Source organism: Stigmatopora nigra, chromosome 11, assembly GCF_051989575.1.
Source record: "Stigmatopora nigra isolate UIUO_SnigA chromosome 11, RoL_Snig_1.1, whole genome shotgun sequence".
NCBI classification, from domain to species: domain Eukaryota; kingdom Metazoa; phylum Chordata; class Actinopteri; order Syngnathiformes; family Syngnathidae; genus Stigmatopora; species Stigmatopora nigra.
The window spans coordinates 6955860-6977576 of NC_135518.1; the positions used below are offsets into that span (position 1 = coordinate 6955860).

General features: G+C 41.4%; 3 protein-coding genes across 6 annotated transcripts in view; all 3 read right to left on the bottom strand.

The window, feature by feature from the left end:
* neb (nebulin) overlaps positions 1-7071 on the bottom strand; it is a 49492-nt gene extending 42421 nt beyond the window's left edge. The window contains exons 1-14 of the mRNA XM_077728592.1: positions 6919-7071; positions 4207-4314; positions 4019-4126; positions 2836-2940; positions 2663-2767; positions 2131-2235; positions 1938-2042; positions 1310-1414; positions 1131-1238; positions 926-1042; positions 756-857; positions 481-588; positions 286-390; positions 107-205 (exon numbers count right to left, since the gene is read on the bottom strand). Coding sequence (XP_077584718.1) covers positions 107-205; positions 286-390; positions 481-588; positions 756-857; positions 926-1042; positions 1131-1238; positions 1310-1414; positions 1938-2042; positions 2131-2235; positions 2663-2767; positions 2836-2940; positions 4019-4126; positions 4207-4314; positions 6919-7071 — 1533 coding nt within the window. The remainder of the gene's footprint in view (positions 1-106; positions 206-285; positions 391-480; positions 589-755; positions 858-925; positions 1043-1130; positions 1239-1309; positions 1415-1937; positions 2043-2130; positions 2236-2662; positions 2768-2835; positions 2941-4018; positions 4127-4206; positions 4315-6918) is intronic.
* Positions 7072-9716: 2645 nt separating this feature from the next.
* Positions 9717-13916, bottom strand: arl5a (ADP-ribosylation factor-like 5A). Its single transcript, XM_077727414.1, has 6 exons — positions 13554-13916; positions 12715-12775; positions 12485-12632; positions 11723-11806; positions 11504-11655; positions 9717-10142 (listed from the first exon to the last, which is right to left on the bottom strand). The coding sequence occupies exons 1-6, from the start codon at positions 13597-13599 to the stop codon at positions 10094-10096; spliced, it is 540 nt and encodes a 179-aa protein (XP_077583540.1). The 5' UTR covers positions 13600-13916; the 3' UTR covers positions 9717-10093.
* Positions 13917-14374: 458 nt separating this feature from the next.
* On the bottom strand, positions 14375-21539 carry cacnb4a (calcium channel, voltage-dependent, beta 4a subunit). Of its 4 annotated transcripts, XM_077727411.1 has the most exons (14): positions 21208-21539; positions 20199-20282; positions 18331-18450; positions 18134-18256; positions 17224-17339; positions 16763-16842; positions 16658-16677; positions 16470-16550; positions 16210-16268; positions 16032-16141; positions 15372-15523; positions 15213-15308; positions 14962-15129; positions 14375-14698 (listed from the first exon to the last, which is right to left on the bottom strand). In XM_077727411.1, the coding sequence occupies exons 1-14, from the start codon at positions 21268-21270 to the stop codon at positions 14474-14476; spliced, it is 1497 nt and encodes a 498-aa protein (XP_077583537.1). In that variant the 5' UTR covers positions 21271-21539; the 3' UTR covers positions 14375-14473. The 4 variants fall into 4 exon arrangements, with proteins under 4 accessions (XP_077583537.1, XP_077583536.1, XP_077583539.1 ...); XM_077727410.1 differs by having other exon boundaries at positions 15213-15523; XM_077727413.1 differs by lacking the exons at positions 20199-20282; positions 21208-21539 and adding an exon at positions 19542-19640.
* Positions 21540-21717: the final 178 nt, after the last annotated feature.

Genomic DNA, 21717 nt, shown 5'->3' on the forward strand with positions numbered 1-21717 from the left:
ACAGCTGGGTTTTCTACATTTTGAAAAGTCATCTGAATAGCTGTGGCTCTCTAGTCCTCTTAGCAGAGTAAGCTTGAGAAACTAGATTCATGGTGTTGAAACGTACGTCGCTCAGCTGTTTCGCGTTGATGGCCGCCTGGACCAGAATCGGCGAGTCGGTGACTTGCGTGAATTTCACTTTATCTGGATGCTGCCGGTAAACTTTCTGTAAAAGCAAGAAACTGACGTAAAACACCACAGAAATGGTAGACCGTGCCCTCTAGCGTGAATCTGTAGCCAACTTACATCCTTGCAGCCCTCCAGCTTCTTTGTGGCTTCGTACTCGGCCGTAATTGTTTGAGGGAAGAAACATTGCGTTTTCATGTCTTCATAGTCGGCTTTGTACAATTGCTGCAAAAACAAAAGGATGCAAAATTGGAAATGTTGCTAGTAAGAAAGAGTCAAAGCAATTGGAATGGGGACATCCATTACGCATCCAACCTGTTTCTTCATGTCCTCCACTTGTTGGCAGTGAAGCATGTAGAGATCCTCGTAGCTGCCCATATAGTGACCCTTAATCTCATTTTCATACTTTTCTTTGTAATGCATCTGCAGAAATACAAGGCAGTTATTTGTGGGAATTTAAATAATCCTTCTTGGAACACTGCGATAAATGAAGGCAGGGAAAACATTTTAGTAATGAAGCTACATTTTGTGGAAATTTGAGGAGTTATCTGGGTTATTGCTAGAATGAAGTTGGCTGTGGTGGTTCTTACGTCTGTATACTGTTTAAGCCCCGAGTCCATCTTGAACTTGGGCGTTTCGCAGTAGTTGATGCTGAAGCCTCGCGATTTCTCGTAGTTGTCTTTGTAGACTTTCTGCAAAAGGATTAAAAAGTCAGCAAGAAATTTGAGGGATCGGAGCTCGGACGTGCGGCGACACGTACATCGCTGAGGATGGTGCCGGCGTATCGCAGTTGCCTGAGCAACGGGTTGTCGGTGGCTGGTAGCGTGTTGTAGTCCGACTGGGCCTTTGTCTTCTCGTACTCCTTCTTGTAATTCACCTAGACACATAGGTAAAATGGTAAATCGGGAGTACTTGTTAGATGGGAAAAATACATGGAGTGTGAAAATCGTGTTGATATTGCTTACATCGCTGGCGGAGGCGGCGGCCTTTTTCTGGGTGTTATAAACCGGCGTTTCGGTTTGCATGTAGCAGATTTGGTCTTTCTCGTCCTCGTGTTTTTGCGTGTATCGTCTCTGAAAGGGGAAAGCAAAAGTCGGCGGTTATGTGTCCGCCATCTGGCTGTCCGTTTTAGGGCGTGGCTTACGTTGCTGAGGTTCTCCATGGCCACCCTGGCCATGGCCACGTCAAAGTAGGGCGTCTCGCACCACTGACCCTTCACGTCCTTGTTGTACGCCTCTTTGTACTTCAACTGGAGACAGACGAGCATATTCCAAAATGATCCTTATGTTGCGCAAATAACATTGTTAAATGTTTAAATAACAATTCCGATATAATTATTGTACAAGGTTTGTGGTAGGGATGTCCTGACCGTGTCAAGTCCGAGAAAACAGCACATCCAATTATCTCTTTCTTCCCAAATTTGAATTGAGATACCCATCATAAAAGCTAAACAAAGAGCTTGTTAGTGCAAACACGTTTTGTAGTTTAGATTAGATAAATTTATTTATCCTGTATTTGGGAAATTTCACTGTCACAGTAGCAAGAGGGTAAGAATACAGACACAAAGACGTTTTAGACAATGATAAATAGGTAATAAAAATTGTAATAAATAAATAAAAATATATAAATAAATAAATAAATAAATAGAGCATATATAGTATATATATTTCAGAAAATATGGCAACTGGCCGAAGGACACCACTAGACATTCTTTCACTGCCCGTTTACTAGTTATAAACCAAAGTGGGTCTATTTTACGATATTAGTCTTACATCACTGCGCTGGTCAGACACCCGCTTTGCCAGCTCCACCTCAGGGGGGTCTGCCAGGACGGTGTACTTGGCCTTGCGTTCGTCGTGGCCTTTCTTGTAATGCACCTGCGGGAGGCACACGGCACACCATACGGAAATGAAGGGAAAGTCCCGATGGGAAAAAATGATTGTAGGAGGGCAAAGACAGACTCACGTCACTGAGCACTTCCTGGGCCTGGGCCACACGTCGCAGTTCGGGACTGTCCGTGTACGGGCAGAACATAGTCTTCTCCTCGTCCCAGTCCTCCGTGTACATTTTCTACACCGCAAAAGGGTTGTGTTAGGTCATAAATGTTTTGTGTTTGTTTTTCTTTGCTGTCTCGGAGGTTCAGATCGTTGGATGTTGTCATGGTTTGGTGGCCCTTAAATCACGAGCAAGTATTTTTTATGATTAAGGGCTTAGGCATTTAGTACGGGTCATGGGGTGCTGGAGCCAATCCCAGCTGACTCTGGGCGGCTAATTGTGCACGTTTTTAAGAATAAATTATAATTTGACAAATTCTTGCTTCAGATACAAAACTGTTGTTCATAAATAGAGGATTTTTTGCTGTGCAGTTTTTTTGATTATCACGACCATGTCTGGTCACGTTAATCTGTAAAAATCAAAATTTTCCTGAAATCCTGGAAATTACAGCAGGGAAAATTACTATCAGTATATAGCATTGTACATGAAAGAAACGTCTTACTTTGCTACAGTTGGCGGCGTTCTTGACAGCCAAGACCAGTTCCGGGGCGTCCGGAGGTAGCATGTACTTGTCCTTGGTCTCGTCCCACTTTTGCCGGTAGAGAACCTGCGCCAGCCGGTGGTTCTTTGTGTCAGGCGGGGACCCAGCGGACGGACAGTCACGCTAAGACTCACCTTGCTAATGAGATCTGACACCTGCTTGACGTGAGCGATTTCCCGCGCCTCGCCGTCGTACATGCTGCCCGTCTTGGATTTGTTGCCCTCCATGCGGTACTTGATCTGGTGAACGAGTACAGCATAGTTTTAGTGGGAGAAGTCATATTTTCTGCGCTGGGTTGAGCTCCACCGACGATGTCAGCAAAGTCAATATGAATGGATCAGAAGTGTTTGCAAATTGCATTGTCATGTTAACTGAGTTTATGTGTTTGTGTTCATGACTTGAACCTTTCATCTCTCTGTTACAGATATTGACATTCCTCCATGCAAGAACAAATGTAAGCTGTCCAACATTTAACGGCGCCGACTGAACATTTGGATCCTTGCTTTCTCTTCGCTGGATTGGATCTCTACTGTCCTGACGAGCTCATTGAAATTCAAAGTGAAATTTTCTGAGGTGAGTGTTTATTCGTATATACATTCATTATACAGTTTGACAGCCGGTTTTAAAGGTGGCCAAAGAGTGCAACAATTTCAAAATCGGAAAAAGTTAGGCCAAATTAATGGTTCATATATACCAATGAGTATTGGAGCCACATGGAAAATAAAATTGATTTAAAAAAAAAATATAAATATATATATGGTATTTTACTTGGCTATTAATTTGGATTTCTATTATTTGAACGGGTTTACTTTTCATTGTGTCATCATATTAATTGTTAAAAGCTGAAATGTGAAGCCCTTTATGATCTTTTTGATGACTTAGCGATTTAAATATGTTAGACTTGAAAATAAAATTAATGAAATAATAAATTTGTAATGGGGGAAAAAGCTTGCCATTGTAAAACCAAAATTGCTCAGTGATTCAATTCAAAATCAAAGTTCTATTTATTCTATACAAAAAGTCTAATTTTGACTATATTTAGTGGGCTGTTTTATTTTAAAGTAGTTTTAATCGTTCAGGAAATAAAGCTTTTCTAAGAAAAAGTTATGTTTGAAAAAATAAGTTTACCATTGGGCTGAAGAGAATAAGCCAGAAGCGTTTATTTTTTGTGCAAAATCGAAATATAACCAAAATCGTATCTATTTTAGTAATTATTTTTTTAAATACAGCTTTTTCTAATAATCTACCCCCATCTTTATTCTAATGAGTGAAATAGGAGTTTTATATCCTTATTTTTGCGTAAAAACTTCATTTCACCTCGCTGAGCTGCTCCTGAGCCTTGCGGATGCGAATCATTTCCGGCGTGTCGGTGATGATAGCGGGAGGATTTCCCCGAGACTGGTCGTAGGCGTGACGATATTTGTTCTGGAGGACAGAGCCAGGGCGCGTTAGTGCCACGCAACGTAAGCGTCCCGATTAAACGTTGCCGTCGGCGCCTGGCTCACGTAGCTGAACTGCTCCAGCATCTTCTGGCTGTGCGCCAGGTACGGGGTCATGAACTTGGATGTGTCCACTTGGACCTTTTTGCCCACCTTCCTGGTGGGCAAGCCCGACTAAATCAAAACAAAAAGATAGAGAGTTAGAATTTAAAACAATGGAAGTCTTGATTAGTTTCAGCATTCGTAATTGCACTTTTAGCAGAGGAGCCCAAAAAAATGGAACATGCGCAAGGTTACAAACTCTTTGGTTTGGATGTGTCTTGTATGGCTTTGTTTTTCAAGAATGATGGGGAGGATTAGTTATATGCATTACCTTTCTAATTTTTCAAAACAATATTATTATCTCTTGACATGAAAAGTTAGTGTCAAAAGAATAAGGTGGTATTTTTCTAGTTAAAGCCTTTTATATAATGGTCAAAAGTACCAGATGGAAGTCCTTTTTTTTTACTAGTGTATATATTATAAATATAATTTTATATTTCTAAAGTAAGATTAAATAAGATTTATTTTAGAACAGCAAACATAATTATATGATTTTACTTATATTACCAAAGCAATATATAATATATAATATACTTGTTAAAGTACTTTAGGAAGAAAAGTTATATTATGAAAATATACCTTTTAAGAAAAGAAATACGTGTTAACTTGTTGACATTATTAGAATAAAAATAATGTATTCATCCGTTATTTTTTAAATACATCATAGAAAAGTACAATTATACAATAATGTAGTTGTACTTTCCAAAAGAAATATAAATGAATAAAAATTAAGTCACTTTCTGAAGACATATATATATGTATGTATATATGTATATCTATACATATATACATACATATATACATATATGTATATATGTATGTATATATGTATATATGTATGTATATATGTATAGATATACATATATGTATATATGTATGTATATATGTATATATGTATATATGTATAGATATACATATATACATATATGTATATATGTATAGATATACATATATACATATATATAGATATATATCATAAATAGCTTTTGCAAGATTAGATGAGCCTTCATGCAATTGCAGCTTTTCCCAGGTAAGCGAGCAGCCAATTCTATTTGTGTTGATTTTCTTCGAAGCAACACGATCCAATAATGCTCTGCCATTGGTTAACAAGACAAAGCGCACCGGGCGACCATTCCGTTGGTCGCCCCGTCATTTACCTGATGTTGCTCAGCATGAGGTTGAGGATGTTCAATGTACTCGTGAGTGACCTGTGTCGTCGTTGTCATCTGCTCAACACATCGCACAAATCATACAACACACTCTGAACTTGCAGAAAATACCAGAGGGAATGATTTTTTTTTTTGGGGGGGTGCACATGTCGCTTCTTACTCAGCTTTGGTGGTCCGAAATACTGTAAACATTTGTGTATTGATAGTGAGAGAAAAAAACGGACAAACCAAAGCTGAGAGAAAAGATGTCACCCGCCTGGCCTGCGTATGAGAATCCATTAGATGGGAGAGAAACATGGGAGTTTTGTAGAGAAACATCCAAAGCAAATTGAAGTGTGGAATAATTAAATTTGATATTGTCGTTATTATTTCTATTCTGTTTTATTAGTCATTTCATTTTGATTCACAAATAAGTTATTTAATCACTTAAATCAGATTTAGATGTTTTGTTAAATGAGCTAAAAGGAATGTAAAATAAATTTAATGTGTGAAATATATGTTTAAAATAATTAGACAAGAAATACTAATAAATTAGATGTACTGATGATATTTTATTATCATAAACCAGTTATGTACAAATTTGTACTCTACAAACGTAATATTTCATTGTCAATATTTTGACTTGGCATATTTCAATTTGAATTCAACATTTTATTTTTTTTAATAAACATACACAACAGGTATGCTGACTTAGTACTGTAACTACTGTAAATAAATTAAAATACTGCACGATACAGTGTACATATAGAATAAAATGTCAATCTTTTTTATAATTTTATGAGATATTTCTCTAATGCTGCGCAAAATCAACTTCACGTATTTTCAAGTTTTGTAAGGGCATTCTGGTTCCCATTAACTGTAAAAAAAAATGAGGGATGACTTATTAACAATAATTCGATGAATCCATTGTGTCATGATAATAATGAATAAACAAGGGAAAAAATGCCTTTGCAGTTTATGGCACTCAAGTTAAAACTGAAGTACTCCAATGTGGTGTTCGACCACAAAACATGAAAATGTTTCTCCACCATCTTTGGATCTCAAACAAGGCCTTTATTGAACGTGCAAGTGAAAGCAGAGTGTATTGTTTTTCCTGTTGTTTTTTAAATTTTTTTACCCTTCTCCCAACTCTAAACAAAGCACTTAGCATCTTTTTTTTTTAGGAGCCAAAGATGCTAAAGTGCCCACCGGGCACCACCATCGTCACCCTGACAAATACCAGGACGACATTAATCCTATTTCTCCAGGAAATAGCGGATTAAATAGCCGACCTTCTGTTTTCACTCTTCCATAAAACACTCCATTGGGAGCGTGTCCCGTTGACGTCCAATTCGTTTGAAGTGGCAATCGTTAATTTGCTTCTAGCCTCTCAATTTAAACGAATTGGACATGTACGCACTATAAACTCCTGGAAGTTCCATCACTGAAACCGAACCTCACTGACCTGAAGTCGCTATTGATAGAAGTGATGCAACCAAACTTGACAATTCCCAAATTTCCATCTTACCTCATCCAGATCCTCCTCCTCCTCCTCCTCCTCCTCTTCTTCCTCATATTCTTCTATAATTTCTTCCTCCTCTTCCTCCTCTTCTTCACCTCCCAATTCTTCTTCATATTCTTCCTCCCACTCCTCCACGTACTCCTCCACAATGTGCGACATCTTGGGACCACCTCAGAGGGTCTACGTAAACAAGATTTCTCAGCACTTGAAATTCACTCATCCTTTTAAAGTTGAATTAATTGAATTGATTTGAATGCTTTTATTGTCACTATGCAGGTGCAATGACATTTAAAGCTTCACCACTAAATCCACAAATAACAACAATAAACAATCAGACCAATAAGCAATAAATAAGTCATGAATAAAGAGAAAAAGCCTTACTATACTATGTCGTTTTTGACGAAAAGAGCCTTACTATACTATGTCGTTTTTTAAGCAAAAAGCCTTACTATACTATGTCGTTTTTTAAGAAAAAAAGCCTTACTATACTATGTCGTTTTTTTAAGAAAAAAAGCCTTACTATACTATGTCGTTTTTTAAGAAAAAAAGCCTTACTATACTATGTCGTTTTTTAAGCAAAAAGCCTTACTATACTATGTCGTTTTTGAAGAGAAAAAGCCTTACTACACTGTCGTTTTTTAAGGAAAAAAAGCCTTACTATACTATGTTGTTTTTGATATATATATATATATATATATATATATATATATATATATATATATATATATATATATATATATATATATATATATATATATATATATATGTATATATATATGTATATATATATACACACACACACATACACATACACGTGTATGTACATACATATACATACATATGTACACACGTGTATATGTATGTGTGTGAATGTATGTGTGTATTTATATATATATACACATACATATGTATACCTATATACACATGTCATTTTTCGGTGCTTTAAATGACATACCAATGTAGTTTTGCGAATGGTGCGACCCAGGCAAAGCGTATATGTATATATATTAATGACATTCGTATACCGTTCCTTGCAAAAATGGCAGTGTCAACACAAATAGGAACAAAAAGAGTTTCAGCTTCATATTTTCAGCACTTCTTTTCAAATAGACATTATGTATTTCAAAGAAAACCATCATTTACAGCACCTTTTAAAGGGTTGGAAAGGTACCAGAGAAAGATTCCTGCAGTGTCTTCTCAAGTCCGTAAATCCCCGACCATCCACTAGTGGCTGAAGTTCCTCTAATCACGCTTTTTTTGTTTACTGCCTTAAAACCAGGGAGAAGAAACGATGCCAGAGTCAGCGAGAAGATAAATGTAAGATCTCCCGTGCCAAGAAGTGGGCCTCCGCCATTTGATGACAGCTGACAGCTGCAGCCTCAGCTATTTCACATGTAAGCCAATGCCGACGCCTGATTGGGTAGCGTGCTCAAACTAACTGTGATGCCATGCCTTCTGAGGCTAAAGGTTAAATATAGGACTAGCTTTCTTTTTTTTCTTTTTTTTAGTATGGCAAATTAAATTTTCTATTCAAAATGATTGGAAATACTTCAGAGTAAAAAGCAGAGGAGATAACTAACTGTTTTGAAAAAATGGACAAAATCTGTAGGACTGATCTGGGTCAAGTTCAATTCTGGATTTGGGATGCCCAAAAACATAGCCATGCAGACACGATTTACAGAACCATTTTGGTTTTTTCGGTGGCTTACCGCTTTGCGTTTTAAGGGTCTCCCAAAGGCCGCCAAAGCCTCCCCCAAGCTTCCCTCCGGAGAAACGCTGGGTGACAAAGTTGCGGCCGAAGCGACTTCGATTCAGGTGGTCATGTGCTAAGCGCCGGCCAATGGCAAAGCGGGGTCGCTCGGGTTTCAGACGCTAAATATACCCAAAGAGTTCTTCTTTGGGGGTGAGCACCTGTTGGGGAGCCGAATGCATCAGCAAAGTAAAAAAAAAAAAAAGACGCTACTCAGATTGGGATGTTGACAAGACGCTTCGAGGCCTTTCCCAAAGCTTTGTTGAGGAGAATTCCACTTTGAATTTAGGTCAATAGGCTAAAAAAAAGTCCAGTTGACCTGAAGGATGATAATCAACACATTCTGATCATATGAAAGTGTGAACGGGGTTTTGTGAAACATGACGTGTTTACATGTGGAATCTGGAATGTATCTGGTTTCAAAATGAATGGATAATTTTCTGTCACAGGTGTGCTGGAGCCTATCCCAGCCAATTTGGGGCAGTAGGGGCAATTTTGAGCGTTGAAGCAGTCTACCATATGTTTTGGAAATGTGGAATGAAGCCAGAGTACCCAATGAAAACCCACACAGGAAGGTTGGACCCCATGGGGAATTGAACCCCCTTTGAGGCAGGGGTGCTAGCCACTGCTGCCCAAATAGTGTTAGTACAATTATCATCATGGCATTGGTGTTAGTTGGGTATCAGTGGAAAAACAGAAGGCAGCAGTTGATGAGGGGGACAAAAACAAAAACAGAGATGACTGTTCTTATTATTTTATTGCAGGTGATGTCAGATGCCCAGAATGCAGCCGATGATCAGGCGACCACAGGCACGGGGCTCATTCCTGTTTGGGCCATGTTTCCATAGCAACCCACTCATGAAGAGCTGACGTCTTGCCTGGGACTTGGTAATGTATTGCAACAAATTGGCGTTTTAAAACCACCTTTTTAACCTGAGACAAGGAGCAATAGGATCCTTGTAGGAATGTTTGTCTGCCTGCACAGGGAGCCTTTGCTACAACAGCGTGAAAATGAGGAGCTCATTGGTGAAGAAAACACTCAGTCGACACAGACTTCAGATGAACAGGTAAAAACATTTAATCAATTTGTTTAATCTCCCCGGGGGGTGTCGTGTCATCCAAACCCCGCCAGCCAATCCCGCTCCCAAATCCCCTCATCGCCACGGCAAGTGTCCATATTGCAACGAACGCCGTGTCAACACAATCCACGGCGGGATGCGTCGTCGCCGCTCCATTAATACTGCTCCATAGCCGCAGGTGAGGACCCCCATCTTGTTGGAAGGAAAAAGCGTGCACTTTAAATAAGTCCCAGTCCAATAAATTATCACAAGACGAGAAGAAGGTCCTCAAAATAGCTTGGTGGGGGAAAAGGCTCATGCCAAGCTAGTTCCTCATCATCATCCGAATCCTGGACGAGGATTCCAAGTGCCATCATCTGACGTGCAGTCGTGACATCATCCACTCCAGGCCCTGACATAAGCTGCGGAAGAAGACAACACACCAAAAAAATGGACCTGAGTATTTCCATGTGATGATTGATTAGAATACCAATGGCTGGATTAAGGTATGTAAACAGGCAAAATATATATGTCCATGGACATAAATATTTTGTACACATTGTACAATATATATATATGTCCATGGACATATATATATGTTGTACACACATTGTACAAAACATATATGTCCATCTCCATGAACATATATATTTTGTACAAGCATTGGACATATGTCCATGGACGCATGGACATGTGTCCATACCCATGGACATGTGTCCATACCCATGGACATGTGTCCATACCCATGGACATGTGTCCATACCCATGGACATGTGTCCATACCCATGGACATGTGTCCATACCCATGGACATGTGTCCATACCCATGGACATGTGTCCATACCCATGGACATGTGTCCATACCCATGGACACGTGTCCATACCCATGGACACGTGTCCATACCCATGGACACGTGTCCATACCCATGGACACGTGTCCATACCCATGGACACGTGTCCATACCCATGGACACGTGTCCATACCCATGGACACGTGTCCATACCCATGGACACGTGTCCATACCCATGGACACGTGTCCATACCCATGGACACGTGTCCATACCCATGGACACGTGTCCATACCCATGAACACGTGTCCATGGCCACGGACACGTGTCCATGGGCACGTGTCCGTGCCCATGGACATGGACCCGTGTCCACGTTCACGGGCACGGACCCGTGTCCGCGTCCCCACGGGCGGGGGCCCGTGCCCTCGCCCCCATGGGGAGGGCCCCGTGCCCTCGCCCCCATGGGGGAGGGCCCGTGGCCGCGACCCCACGGGGTGGGGGTAGGGTCCGTGCACTCGCCCCCCCGGGATAAGGGGGCCTGGTAGCCACACCCCCACGTGCAGGGGGGCCCGTGGCCACGCCCCCTCGGGTGGGGGCCGGTGCCCCCCCCCCCCCTACGGGCTGGGGCCCGGTGCCCCCCCCCCCCCCCCCTACGGGCTGGGGCCCGGTGCCCCCCCCCCCCTACGGGCTGGGGCCCGCGGCCGCGCCCCCACGGGCGGGGGCCGGTGGCCGCGCCCCCACGGACGGGGGCCGGTGGCCGCGCCCCCACGGGCGGGGGCCGGTGGCCGCGCCCCCACGGGCGGGGGCCGGCGGCCGCACCCCCACGGCCACGGGCCCGTGTGCACGGGCCCGTGTCCATGGGCATGGACCCATGTCCATGGGCATGGACCCATGTCCATGGGCATGGACCCATGTCCATGGGCACGGGCACATGGACATGTGTCCACAGACACACGTCCATGTGACGAGAGCACGCAGGTGCGTCTCCTACTTACCCTTCTCCGGTGAGCGCGCAGCAAGCCTGGATATGCCACTGGTGGTCCTTGACCGAGGTGAGCTGCAGACTGTGCGAGATGTCTGCCACCGACATGCAGCCCTTCACATCCTGCTTGTTGGCGAAGACCAGGAGCCCCGCCTTCTTCAGGTCCTGCACCACACGTTGGTTTGTCGTGTCATACCGTCTGGAGTGATATTTAATGGTGCGTGTCTCTTACTTCATGTGCCAGCATCCTGTACAGCTCCTCTTTGGTCACCGAGATCCTTTCCCGGTCCGTGCTGTCCACCACCACGATGACAAACTGCAACACAAAGAGTCCTGCAGGAACTGTCTCATGCCCCATTCACGGACGGCCTCACCGAACATCCTAAAAGACCTGTCGCAGCTGCTGCTTAACTGATCTTTTATCTTGGCTATACAAATAAAGTTGAATTATACATTGGTGGTTATGCAATATACATCGAGTTGTATGAATCCTCAATATACTCCTGAATAAAAATGAGTACAATCGATCATTTTTACTTGGTCATATCTGTTAAATATATTGTGTGATTTAATAAAGTTCAATGAAGTTAAGTGCTTGCCTGATTCAATTTTTTAAAATTATTTTACTATGAATGAATTTTGGCTTCAAATATCAGTTATCAGCCTTCTCTAACATATTGGTCGATCACTAAATCACTGCCATTAATGGTGATAGACATCCAATCCATTTTGAATGGGAGGGAGGGCATCACTAACACTTTTGCAATAAAAAAATCTTAAGACACACAGGCGGTTAAAAATGTTTTCATTTAAAACTATATCGCCTATATTAACAATATAAAGTAGTTTCTTTTTGCTGAGTCCTAGTAGCAAGAGTGGCTTCTGCTTACGACTTTTAGTGTGGATTTTCAACATTTTTATGAACTGATCTGATTAGACTAAGGGCCAGTTATGATTTTTGGATTGCCTAAAAAAACAAAACATGCGACTTTACCTCAGTGTTAGTGTAGTAAGTATTCCATGACGACCTGAGGGACTCCTGGCCGCCGATGTCCCACATGAGGAAGTGCGTGTTGTTGACCACGATCTCCTCCACGTTGCTGCCGATGGTGGGCGACGTGTGCACCACCTCGTTCATGGAGCTAGCGTAAACACCAGTTAAAAAGGTCACAGGCTTGTAAAGAACGTCCATTCATACCGAGCCAGTAAAAGAAAGCTACTCACAACTGGTAAAGAATCGTCGTCTTGCCGGCGTTGTCCAGTCCGACAATGATGACTTTGTGCTCTGGAAGACAAAAGATGACATTGCTTAGTCTTTACCACTTCCTCATTTTTAGGCGTGGAGGTTCTCATTTTAGTCTTATAAAATAGTTTTGTTCTTAATCTCACTGTTTCATTTCAGATTTTGCTTTGGAAAATAATGATACATTTGCAGTGACATTAACTATCAATCTCAGCCTAACTTTGCTCAGTGTATTGTTTTGGTTTCAAATCCCCGTTTTGTTGCATGAAAAATCAGTGAAATAAAAACAAAAATAAATCTTGTCAATATTATTTTCTCTTGCAATTTTGATCAAACAAATTATGTAATATTTCATAATAACATAAATGATTGAAAGTCTGTTTTAATTATATTTTATCTATGTATTATAATTGAAGTTTAAATTATGTAATTGCTATTTTACATTTAAGTTATTTTGAAGGGCTAACACCCTTCCCAACCACAAAACTTTTAACCCATTAACTGCCATTGCCATCAAATCCATGTAACTGGAATAGCTGGCATTGAGTGATCCCATTCTACTGCCTTTGACGGCGGTAGACGCCCAATCTAATTGGACTGGGATGGCTGGCAATCGTCAAAGACAGCCACTAAATTAATAAACAATAAAATTCACCCCGTATGGTCATTACTTTAAGCAATAGAAACAACTGTAGTAGTGCAGTCACATTGTCTGCATCCCACCACCATAAAATAAGTACGCGAAAGTGTTAGCTCGGGCCTAGCCTCACATCGCTTAACTCACGTCTAGGTTAGTCTTAAAATCCGGCGATTATCTCACCTTGATGGTTGAAAAACCTCCATAACTTGGTGAAAAGTATCCCCATGTTTGGAAGAGTGGAAGCGCCTCGCCAAACTTGGAAGCCTCTTTGGCGTGCTAGCTTAAATGCTAATCAGCTTGACGGGTCCGCCAAGGCGTTTAAACCTAAGCGCCATGCCCAATTTAACGCCATATATAAGGTTCACAGCCGGCCCCCGCCCGCGAGGTTCAGCCGGTAGGCGGATTTGAAGATGATAATGGGGGAGATTGATGATAGAAGGGGGGATCTTGATGATGGAGGGTATATTGATGACGGGGAGCGGCGTTGTTAGCACGGTGGCTAACTTAGCAGGTGTCAGCTGAGGGCTGCTGAGCAGCTGGAATGCTGTCAGTCAAGCGCATGCGCACCGCTGCATTTTTTTTTTATTATTAGTATTGAACAATACAAAAATGCAGAGTAACCAGTCTACAAGACATAAAGAAAGAACCTATAACCAAATTTAAGTACCTGATTTCAATAGGAGTCTAATTTAAACAAATTAATTTGTGCATTTCCCAGCAACATATCATCAGGTGAATTTTGTGTAGAGAAAGGGTCCCACTGTCAACATTTTTGACACCAATTGAATGACTGACTAATGTCAAAATGCATGAAAGAAATGCCAATTTGCCCCTCTCAGTCATCAGGATTGGACATCTATATACGTCAATGGCAGCCAATGAGTTGCACACTACAGGCTTTAAAAGCTCATCATTCGTGGTAAATAAAGATACTGCTGACCATGAATGGCAATGCCTTCCATTGATAGAATACTAACTTCTATTTATTTCCACGTCTAATCTTGATGAAATCAATATAAAATACTGTGTTATATCACTAGCAAAATAAATACCATCTATAGAACAACGTATATCTAATTCCTGCTCTATTGTTTACTTGTTCAGAGTCTGCCGCTTGGATGGCGGTGAGGCTGGTACGAGTCCTGGTAAGGGTCCAGGAGGAAGGGGTCCTCCTCGGCCTGAAGATTCTGGTCGTGGCCTGAAGACAACTGGCGGCGACTGATCCCGACCCGCTCGTTCTGCAAGTTTTGGTCCGCCGGAATCAAGCTGCAACGCTCTGCCATTGAAGCGTTGGCGGCAGGAGTCAAGGCAAATTTACCTGGCACCTGTTTGACCCCAAAAGCATGTTATGGACGTAAGATTTCTTTGTAATAAAATAAAATACATTCAGAAAAACATAATATTTCCCCACATGCTTTTGATTGATTTGATTGAAATGAATATTCTCAATAATACAGTACATCAAGTCTTTCTATAGCGAAATGATAAATGCTCAATAAATGTATTTTTTTTTAAATTCAATTTTCCAACTTAATAGTCTTCGAATAAAATGTACGTATTTTTAATGCCTAATTTATGCCAGTTGTACCTGAAAAGCGGCTGGATATGGCGAGAGGGGGGCGGTGCTCAGGCTGCGTCCCGGTACGGTGTCGTGCACGGGTGGATGTGCGGCTCGCCAGTATGCCTCCAAGCAGTCGGCCAGGTGCTCGCAGGCATCTTCCAGCTGATTCTTGTCCAGGACGATGTCAAACATCTCCTGCAGTGGGGGACAGAGCAAGCGTGAGTGAAGAACAGGAGGACGGTGCTGTGAAATGGCGTTTAGAAAACGAGATCGCTCACAGACGGACACTGGGCCAGTTTTTCAGCCGCCACCAGCTGCACGGTCAAGTGCTTGCTTTGAGATTTTCCTCGAGACTTGATCAGACGTTGGAGGACCTGAAAGCGGCGGCAGCGGCGGTGATAATCTTCATCCGTAGCCACCAAGCGAATTTCACTCACCTTGGACGAAGATACTTTTACATGGACCAGGATGGGCGCCAACGATGTCTTGACGAGCTGTGCCGGGTGGTTGACCGTGTCGGCGTCCAGCACCACTAGCTGCAGTGAGCGAGCCAGCTCAAAGATGCGCTCGATCTCGCTCTGCACCTCGACTGAGATCAGCAAAGACAAGTCAGAGACAATCAAAGACACAACTAAGATTCCGTAAAGCACCTAAACTCATTGGCTACCACGGATGACACTAGACATCTGTTTATATTGGGACAATTGGCAGTGATTCTTTGCCTCTATCAAAGACACATCAAGGTGTGCAGTTGGAAAAGCCCAAAACATGATTGCACTTCAGGAAACAAAATAACATAACTTTTTTTTCAATGAGTTACTCATCAAAGACCTCAAATGACATCAATGCATATCAAAGACACTTGTATGAAAACATCTCAAGGACCTCAAAAGACATGCTCCTAATCTATCCAAGAGACAGTTTCCAATAAAATACTCAGCGGAATATACACAATAAAAATAAAAACAATATCACATGTCCAATATACTTCCATTACGACACAACAAAGCCAACAATTTACACCCAAGAGTATTTACAATCCTCAAAAACATATCAAAAGACACTTAAGCGGTCACACGATTTAGTGCACTCGTTACCGATGCTGGAGCGCGTGTTGGACCTTTCAATGACAGCCCGCTTGGAGGGGTTGTTGAGCAGCGACCTCTTGGCCAGCGAGATGTCAGCCGTCACCCTGGTAATGGAGATCCTGCCCACGCCATGCGCCTCTTGTCACGTCACTTCAAAAATGTGATCTGTGCACCTGAAGCATCTTACCTGCCTTCAAACCTGTGCTTCAAGAAGTCAAAAAGCGCCTTCTGCATCATGTCGGTCACCTGCGGACAACCGACAAGTCTGAACTTTGTCCAAAATGTCTAGACGGGCTACCGTGCATCTTTGGTAACCGTGCGCCTAACCAGAAAGCTGTTTCCATGGCGATGGTAGCCAAGGGGGGGCAGAAGGAGGCATGGTGACAAAGAATAGCCCCCCCCCCCCCCACCCCTTACCCATGCATGAGGATGATCCTATGGTCCTACCTCAAAGCCTTTGAGCGAGGGGCCCACCAGGACCACTGGCCTCATGGAGGGCACCACATCATATGGGGGGATGTTTTCCACCTAAAGGTTGATTGCTTGTCATTAGGTTGTATCTTCTAATCTAAAGTTCAATATTTATACAAAAAGGCTATAGTCTGAAGATTAGAGACATAAAATGGTTCACTTACCAATTTTAATTTAGGCTTTACTGTTGAGAACGTTGGAGCAGACATGTAAAAACAAGTTTAAAAAAAAACAGGTGAAGCTGGTTCATACAAAAATTCTGGACTGACCTGCACTGTTGGGTGGAGTTTTGAAAGTTCCTGACATGATGTCTCCTAAACTGGACGACGAATTCCCGCTGGATTTGTGACTGTTGGAACAAAGAGACAAAAAAAATTTGATCAGATTAACATTATATTACATAGAACCTTTTCATAATAATTGTATTTTTGGGTTGGGATTAACCCCTAACCCTATTGGGAAAAAATATCGACCATAGAAAGTATATTTTGTTTTTTATCCACTTTAATTCCATTCATTTACATACTTATGAACAAGTATTCATTTATACATGCATTTGCATGACCAAAGAAACTCAAGTGTAAGAAAAAAATGAATAGTAGTCACTTGAGCATTATAAAAGGTTGAAGAGGTCGACTTTTAAATAGCTCTCAACTGGCCCTTGAAGGGTTAATAAGGATTAATGATAATGATAATACTAATGATAATTAAAAAGCAAGAGGTGGGCCACCTGTGCTTGTTTTCATGCTGCAGGCGAATGTTTTCCAATTTGAGGGGACTCGGAATGAAGCCCACGTCGCAACCTTCCTTCACCAGGCGACCGATCCACCAATCGTTGTTGTACTTCTGCACGCACACACACACAAAATCATGCATCTTTTTGATAAAAATTGTGGTTTTATCAAAGATATGCAACCTCTGGCTTAAAAATATATAGATTTATTTTAGGGGAAATACAGTCAGTCCCCACATGTTGGCGCTTAGGGGTTTTCATACTCAACTATTGCATTTATGATGGGCATCAAATATTCATGGATTTAGCTATTTTTGGTTGAGCCAAGACCATATTAATGGGGTATCGCTTATACTGTAGTATATCTAATCGAAAGTTGACACATTTTTGGGGGAATATACATTTCAAGACATTTTAAAGAGGCTCTAGATAACTTATGCAGTAATGCAGAATTTCATTTTCTTTAAAATATGCATATTCCTTAAAAATATCTTAATGAAAATGTGGTTTTGCCTGAAGGAAAAACAAACCATTCGTCCCAGTTTTTTTTTCAACTGTCTTAAAATCATGATTTTTTTTTTTCAGTCAATCATTTTTTGATCTGCTGATCATCACAAGGGTGTGGTCAGTTTTTATTTCAATTTCTTGAAGTCCTTTTTGTTCAAACGCCATAGAATTGTTCCAAATCTGCTAAAGTAATGAGTCGGTTGTTGCTTTATATTTCAAGCAAACTTTTTTACAGGCTTTTAATGTTGGACAAACTCATGCTCTGTTTAAAACAAAGCAAAAACAGGAGCCCAAGTCTCTCAGAGTGCCTCATTGTGCACTAAACAAGAGAATTGACTATCACTGTAAAACATGGCTCATTGTATTAGTGCATGCAAAATCTGTGGGGGTTGTAGCGCACCTCTTTGATATGGAGAAAATCCATGACATCAAAGGAGATGGTGCTTCCTGCTACAGGCACGTTTTGGTCCAGAGCACCACAGTAGCTGACATTTGTCCTCACGGCGAACGCCACCGCTTTGCTCTGCACCACAATGTCACCCCAAAACAAGATGAGTTGAGCCAAGATAAGCAATTGTTGGGTGCGTGTAAATGGACCTTGGCTCTTTCTAGCTGGAGGCGGGCCTGCTGCTCGCGCTCCTGACGGCCGCTCTCCTTGTCCTCCTCCAGGGAAACGTCCGAGTCGGACGGTCGGCTCGTGTAAGAGTCGGCGGAACCCTGGAGAGAAGAATAGATGAGGGGTGAGCTTTAGGGTGGCCATACTTTGAGGTTTATACAGGACAATTGAGCACAAAGCTTGTTTGTCCTCCCTTTTGGAGCCGTGCTTAAATGCAACAAAGCGTGTTGGTGAGTGTTTGCTGTATTGAAAGCAATTCAGGGCAGGTAACCCGTTCCCCAACATTGGTTAACAATAGACCACAAGTCTATTGTTAATCATAATGTATTCATAACTGCCCATACAGTTCAGATTTCAAGTGACTTTTTATTAATTTTTTGTTTAGTTTTTTATGTATTGAATGAAATGCTTTAATTGTCATTATACAAATATAATTAGATTTAAAGCTTTTTCCTGTTAGTTTCCATCCGGTATCACTTTAATGCCGTGCAACTTTCAGTGAGGACCCTCCTAGACCAGTGGAATGCGGCCCTGACATGGCGGTTCGTTAGTGTAGCACGGTACTTGAGGTTTATCTTGACTTCTTGTGTCTGAGGACCCCAAATATCCCAGCCAGGTTCAAAGGTTAAAACCATTCTTGTTTGTGGCATCTGCGAGTGCCCGTTGCTACGCTAAGCAGCGTGGTCTAAAAATAACAGACACGTTCCATTCTGCTGAGATTTTATCAATGGCCACCACACACTTTGTTAAATTATTATTTTACCCTAACAATTTAGCAATATGATAATTTACCATAAAAACATACTAAATATTACAAAAGTACAGATTTATTTCATATTGTTTTCCACAAATTTACTACATTTAAACTTTTAAAAAAGTTGTTTCAAAAATATTTTAGCAATATGTAAATCAACCCATTATATTATTGCACTGTTTTTAAACCTTCCTAAATGTGCATTTTATTCATTTATTATGTTTTTGTGTGAATCCATATAAATTCTAACAAAGTCATGCTTTATTCTAATGCTTTAATTTCTTTTATTTCATGCTTGAGTGTACCTCTGTGAAAACTTCGCAAATTACATCCTCTTTTAAAAAAAGTGTCATACTTCCATGCGTTGATTGCTAAGACTTTTTTCCTCAAATATTAATACTTAAACCGAGTTATCACCAACACACATTGTCCACTCACCTCTTCCCAGTCATCAAATCCATGCAAGGACAAGTTGTCAGACATCGACAAGGAAATTAATTTCATCCACAAACATACAAAAGGAGACGCAGAAGAATGAGAAGATATCTTATTTTCTTTTTGAGTGAGGGCAAGGTTGCCTCCCATCAGCAAACAAACTGCCCTCACACTGAGCCTCATTGGCTGGAGAAGAGGAAGGAATATGTGTGTATGTGTGTGGGTGTGTGTGTGTGTGTGTGTGTGTGTGTGAGTGCATGTGCCGGGTGAGGGGAGACATTTGTTTTTGTGTGTAAAACTCTTGCAGTGAATATTTTTAAGGGGGTATGTTCATGATAAGAGTGTACCTATTAGGTTTTGTGTTGAATAATAATAGCAAATATTTCATAAACACAATCCATGACAGTTAAAAGAATACTATTTGTATTTTGTAGCCACTAAACCAATTGGACATTCACACTTACATCAAATTCTCCCTATTTGTTCATTCATTTGATGCTTTAAAGTCAAAAGTTGACATATATTAAGGTGGTTATATTTTTCACCAATTTGGGGATGTCACAAGACCTCAGGCAAGTTAGCCTTTGTTAGGGTTTAGATTAGATAACTTTATTCATTCCGTATTCGGGAAATTTCATTGTAAAAATTTGTGTGTGTTACCTGTCTGAGGATGAAGCTGGTAGACGTGGTACTGCCATCTGATCGCTTGAGTCGACTCCTTCGTGAGTACGTCCCTGCACTCATCTGAAGGGTAACCATTAAGGGAGTTAAAATGTTGTACTTGGGACATTACTCAGTCTGACCAACTTTGCCTTTTTTCACGAAAAGCAAAACATCAAAAAGGGATCTAAATGAGATTTTTCATTATAGTTCCAATTTTTCTGGAAAACTAGGGTTGAACAAATCGAAAGGTTATGATGTTAGCAGTATGACCTATTAGAAATATGTAATACAATAAAAACAACACAAATTTACTTGAATTTTCAAAAGACTAACCATTTGCATTTACATGGACACAAATGAGGAATCCGGATCAGATCTGGGTTAACATGGTCAATATAGCATTTGGGATGTAAAACAAGGAAGGACAGTAAACAATTAAGTTTCAGTGAATGAATGCTGTCAAACCTCCCAAATCCAATTGTTAGTACATCTTTGTCAAGCACAGCCAATTAATTCCATTGGAACTGTCACAATTTTCTGTTCCCTTCATAGTTTTAATCCTTAATGAATCTGGAATGGTCTTGCTTTTTTCCTGGACAACATTTTGTGTTGGTTTGTTGCCAATGAGCATCATTATCTACTGACCTACTTCGAAGTGAGTGCGGGTCTGCACCTGAGCTGTGAGGGGGACAGTGGTGGGGTGTTTGAACAGTGGCAGTAGTGTGTGTGTGTGTGTGTGTGTGTGTGTGTGTGTGTGTGTGTGTGTGTGTGTGTGTGTGTGTGTGTGTGCGTGTGTGTGTGGGCAGGGGGTGTCATCAAATGAATAGTAAAAGATGCTTAAATTAACATGAATGTATTAAATATAGTTACAAAAGGCACTTTATCAAATAGAGCTGTTTTCAAAAAAATTGCATTTGGAGTACTTTTTCCAGTTTAAGTCCACATGACATCATTGCATTCAATCAAAAAGCTTTTTTTTATTCACTCCAAATTGTGGTTACTATACCTGAAAAGCTGTTTTGTGCGCTCCATCTGGTGCCCCGTGTCTGCTGTAGATGTGCCGGGACATGTCAGCCAGCTCATCGGTCCAGGGTGGAGGCTGGCGCTCAGTGCCGCCGCGCTCCGGCAGCTGCTGCCCGGCATGCGGACCCTTCCCTGCCGTGGCCACCTCTGCCACCGCCGGCTCCAGTTTGCCGTTGGTTGCGCTTTGACGATGCAAAAACCTTCTCCGTGCGTGCGCGTCAGCCGTCTGTGGAGGAAGAAAAGTGCCCTGCCCTGCTGCTCACCAGGGGATTATTGAACGCACCATTACATTGGCCACATACAGTAGATGCGATGGTGACGCGCTGCATTCACTGATCACGGGAAATGAAGTCAACTAGAACAGCATAAGGGAGAACATGGTTTCTTTTAGAAGTAATTCAGTTATAACAGGAAGCCCAATATTGGTTGAATTTAGCATTTTTTTTTAAACTGTCATTTATGAGCAATCAAAAGATGTCCTCACAGTGTCTAA

Bases quoted from the DNA above. Each gene is read 5' to 3' on its own strand.
- arl5a (XM_077727414.1), bottom strand. From the start codon at position 13,599: ATGGGGATACTTTTCACCAAGTTATGGAGGTTTTTCAACCATCAAG. The intron at 11,656-11,722 runs GTAAGAGACACG...CGTGTGGTGCAG, and splicing joins ACAGGATGCTGGCACATGAA to GACCTGAAGAAGGCGGGGCT. The intron at 10,143-11,503 runs GTAAGTAGGAGA...CTTCTTCCGCAG, and splicing joins TGCGCGCTCACCGGAGAAGG to CTTATGTCAGGGCCTGGAGT.
- cacnb4a (XM_077727410.1), bottom strand. From the start codon at position 21,270: ATGTCCCGGCACATCTACAGCAGACACGGGGCACCAGATGGAGCGCAC. The intron at 18,451-20,198 runs GTAACACACACA...TCTTCTCTCCAG, and splicing joins CCAGCTTCATCCTCAGACAG to GGTTCCGCCGACTCTTACAC. The intron at 16,142-16,209 runs GTAAGATGCTTC...TGGCGTGGGCAG, and splicing joins AAGCACAGGTTTGAAGGCAG to GATCTCCATTACCAGGGTGA.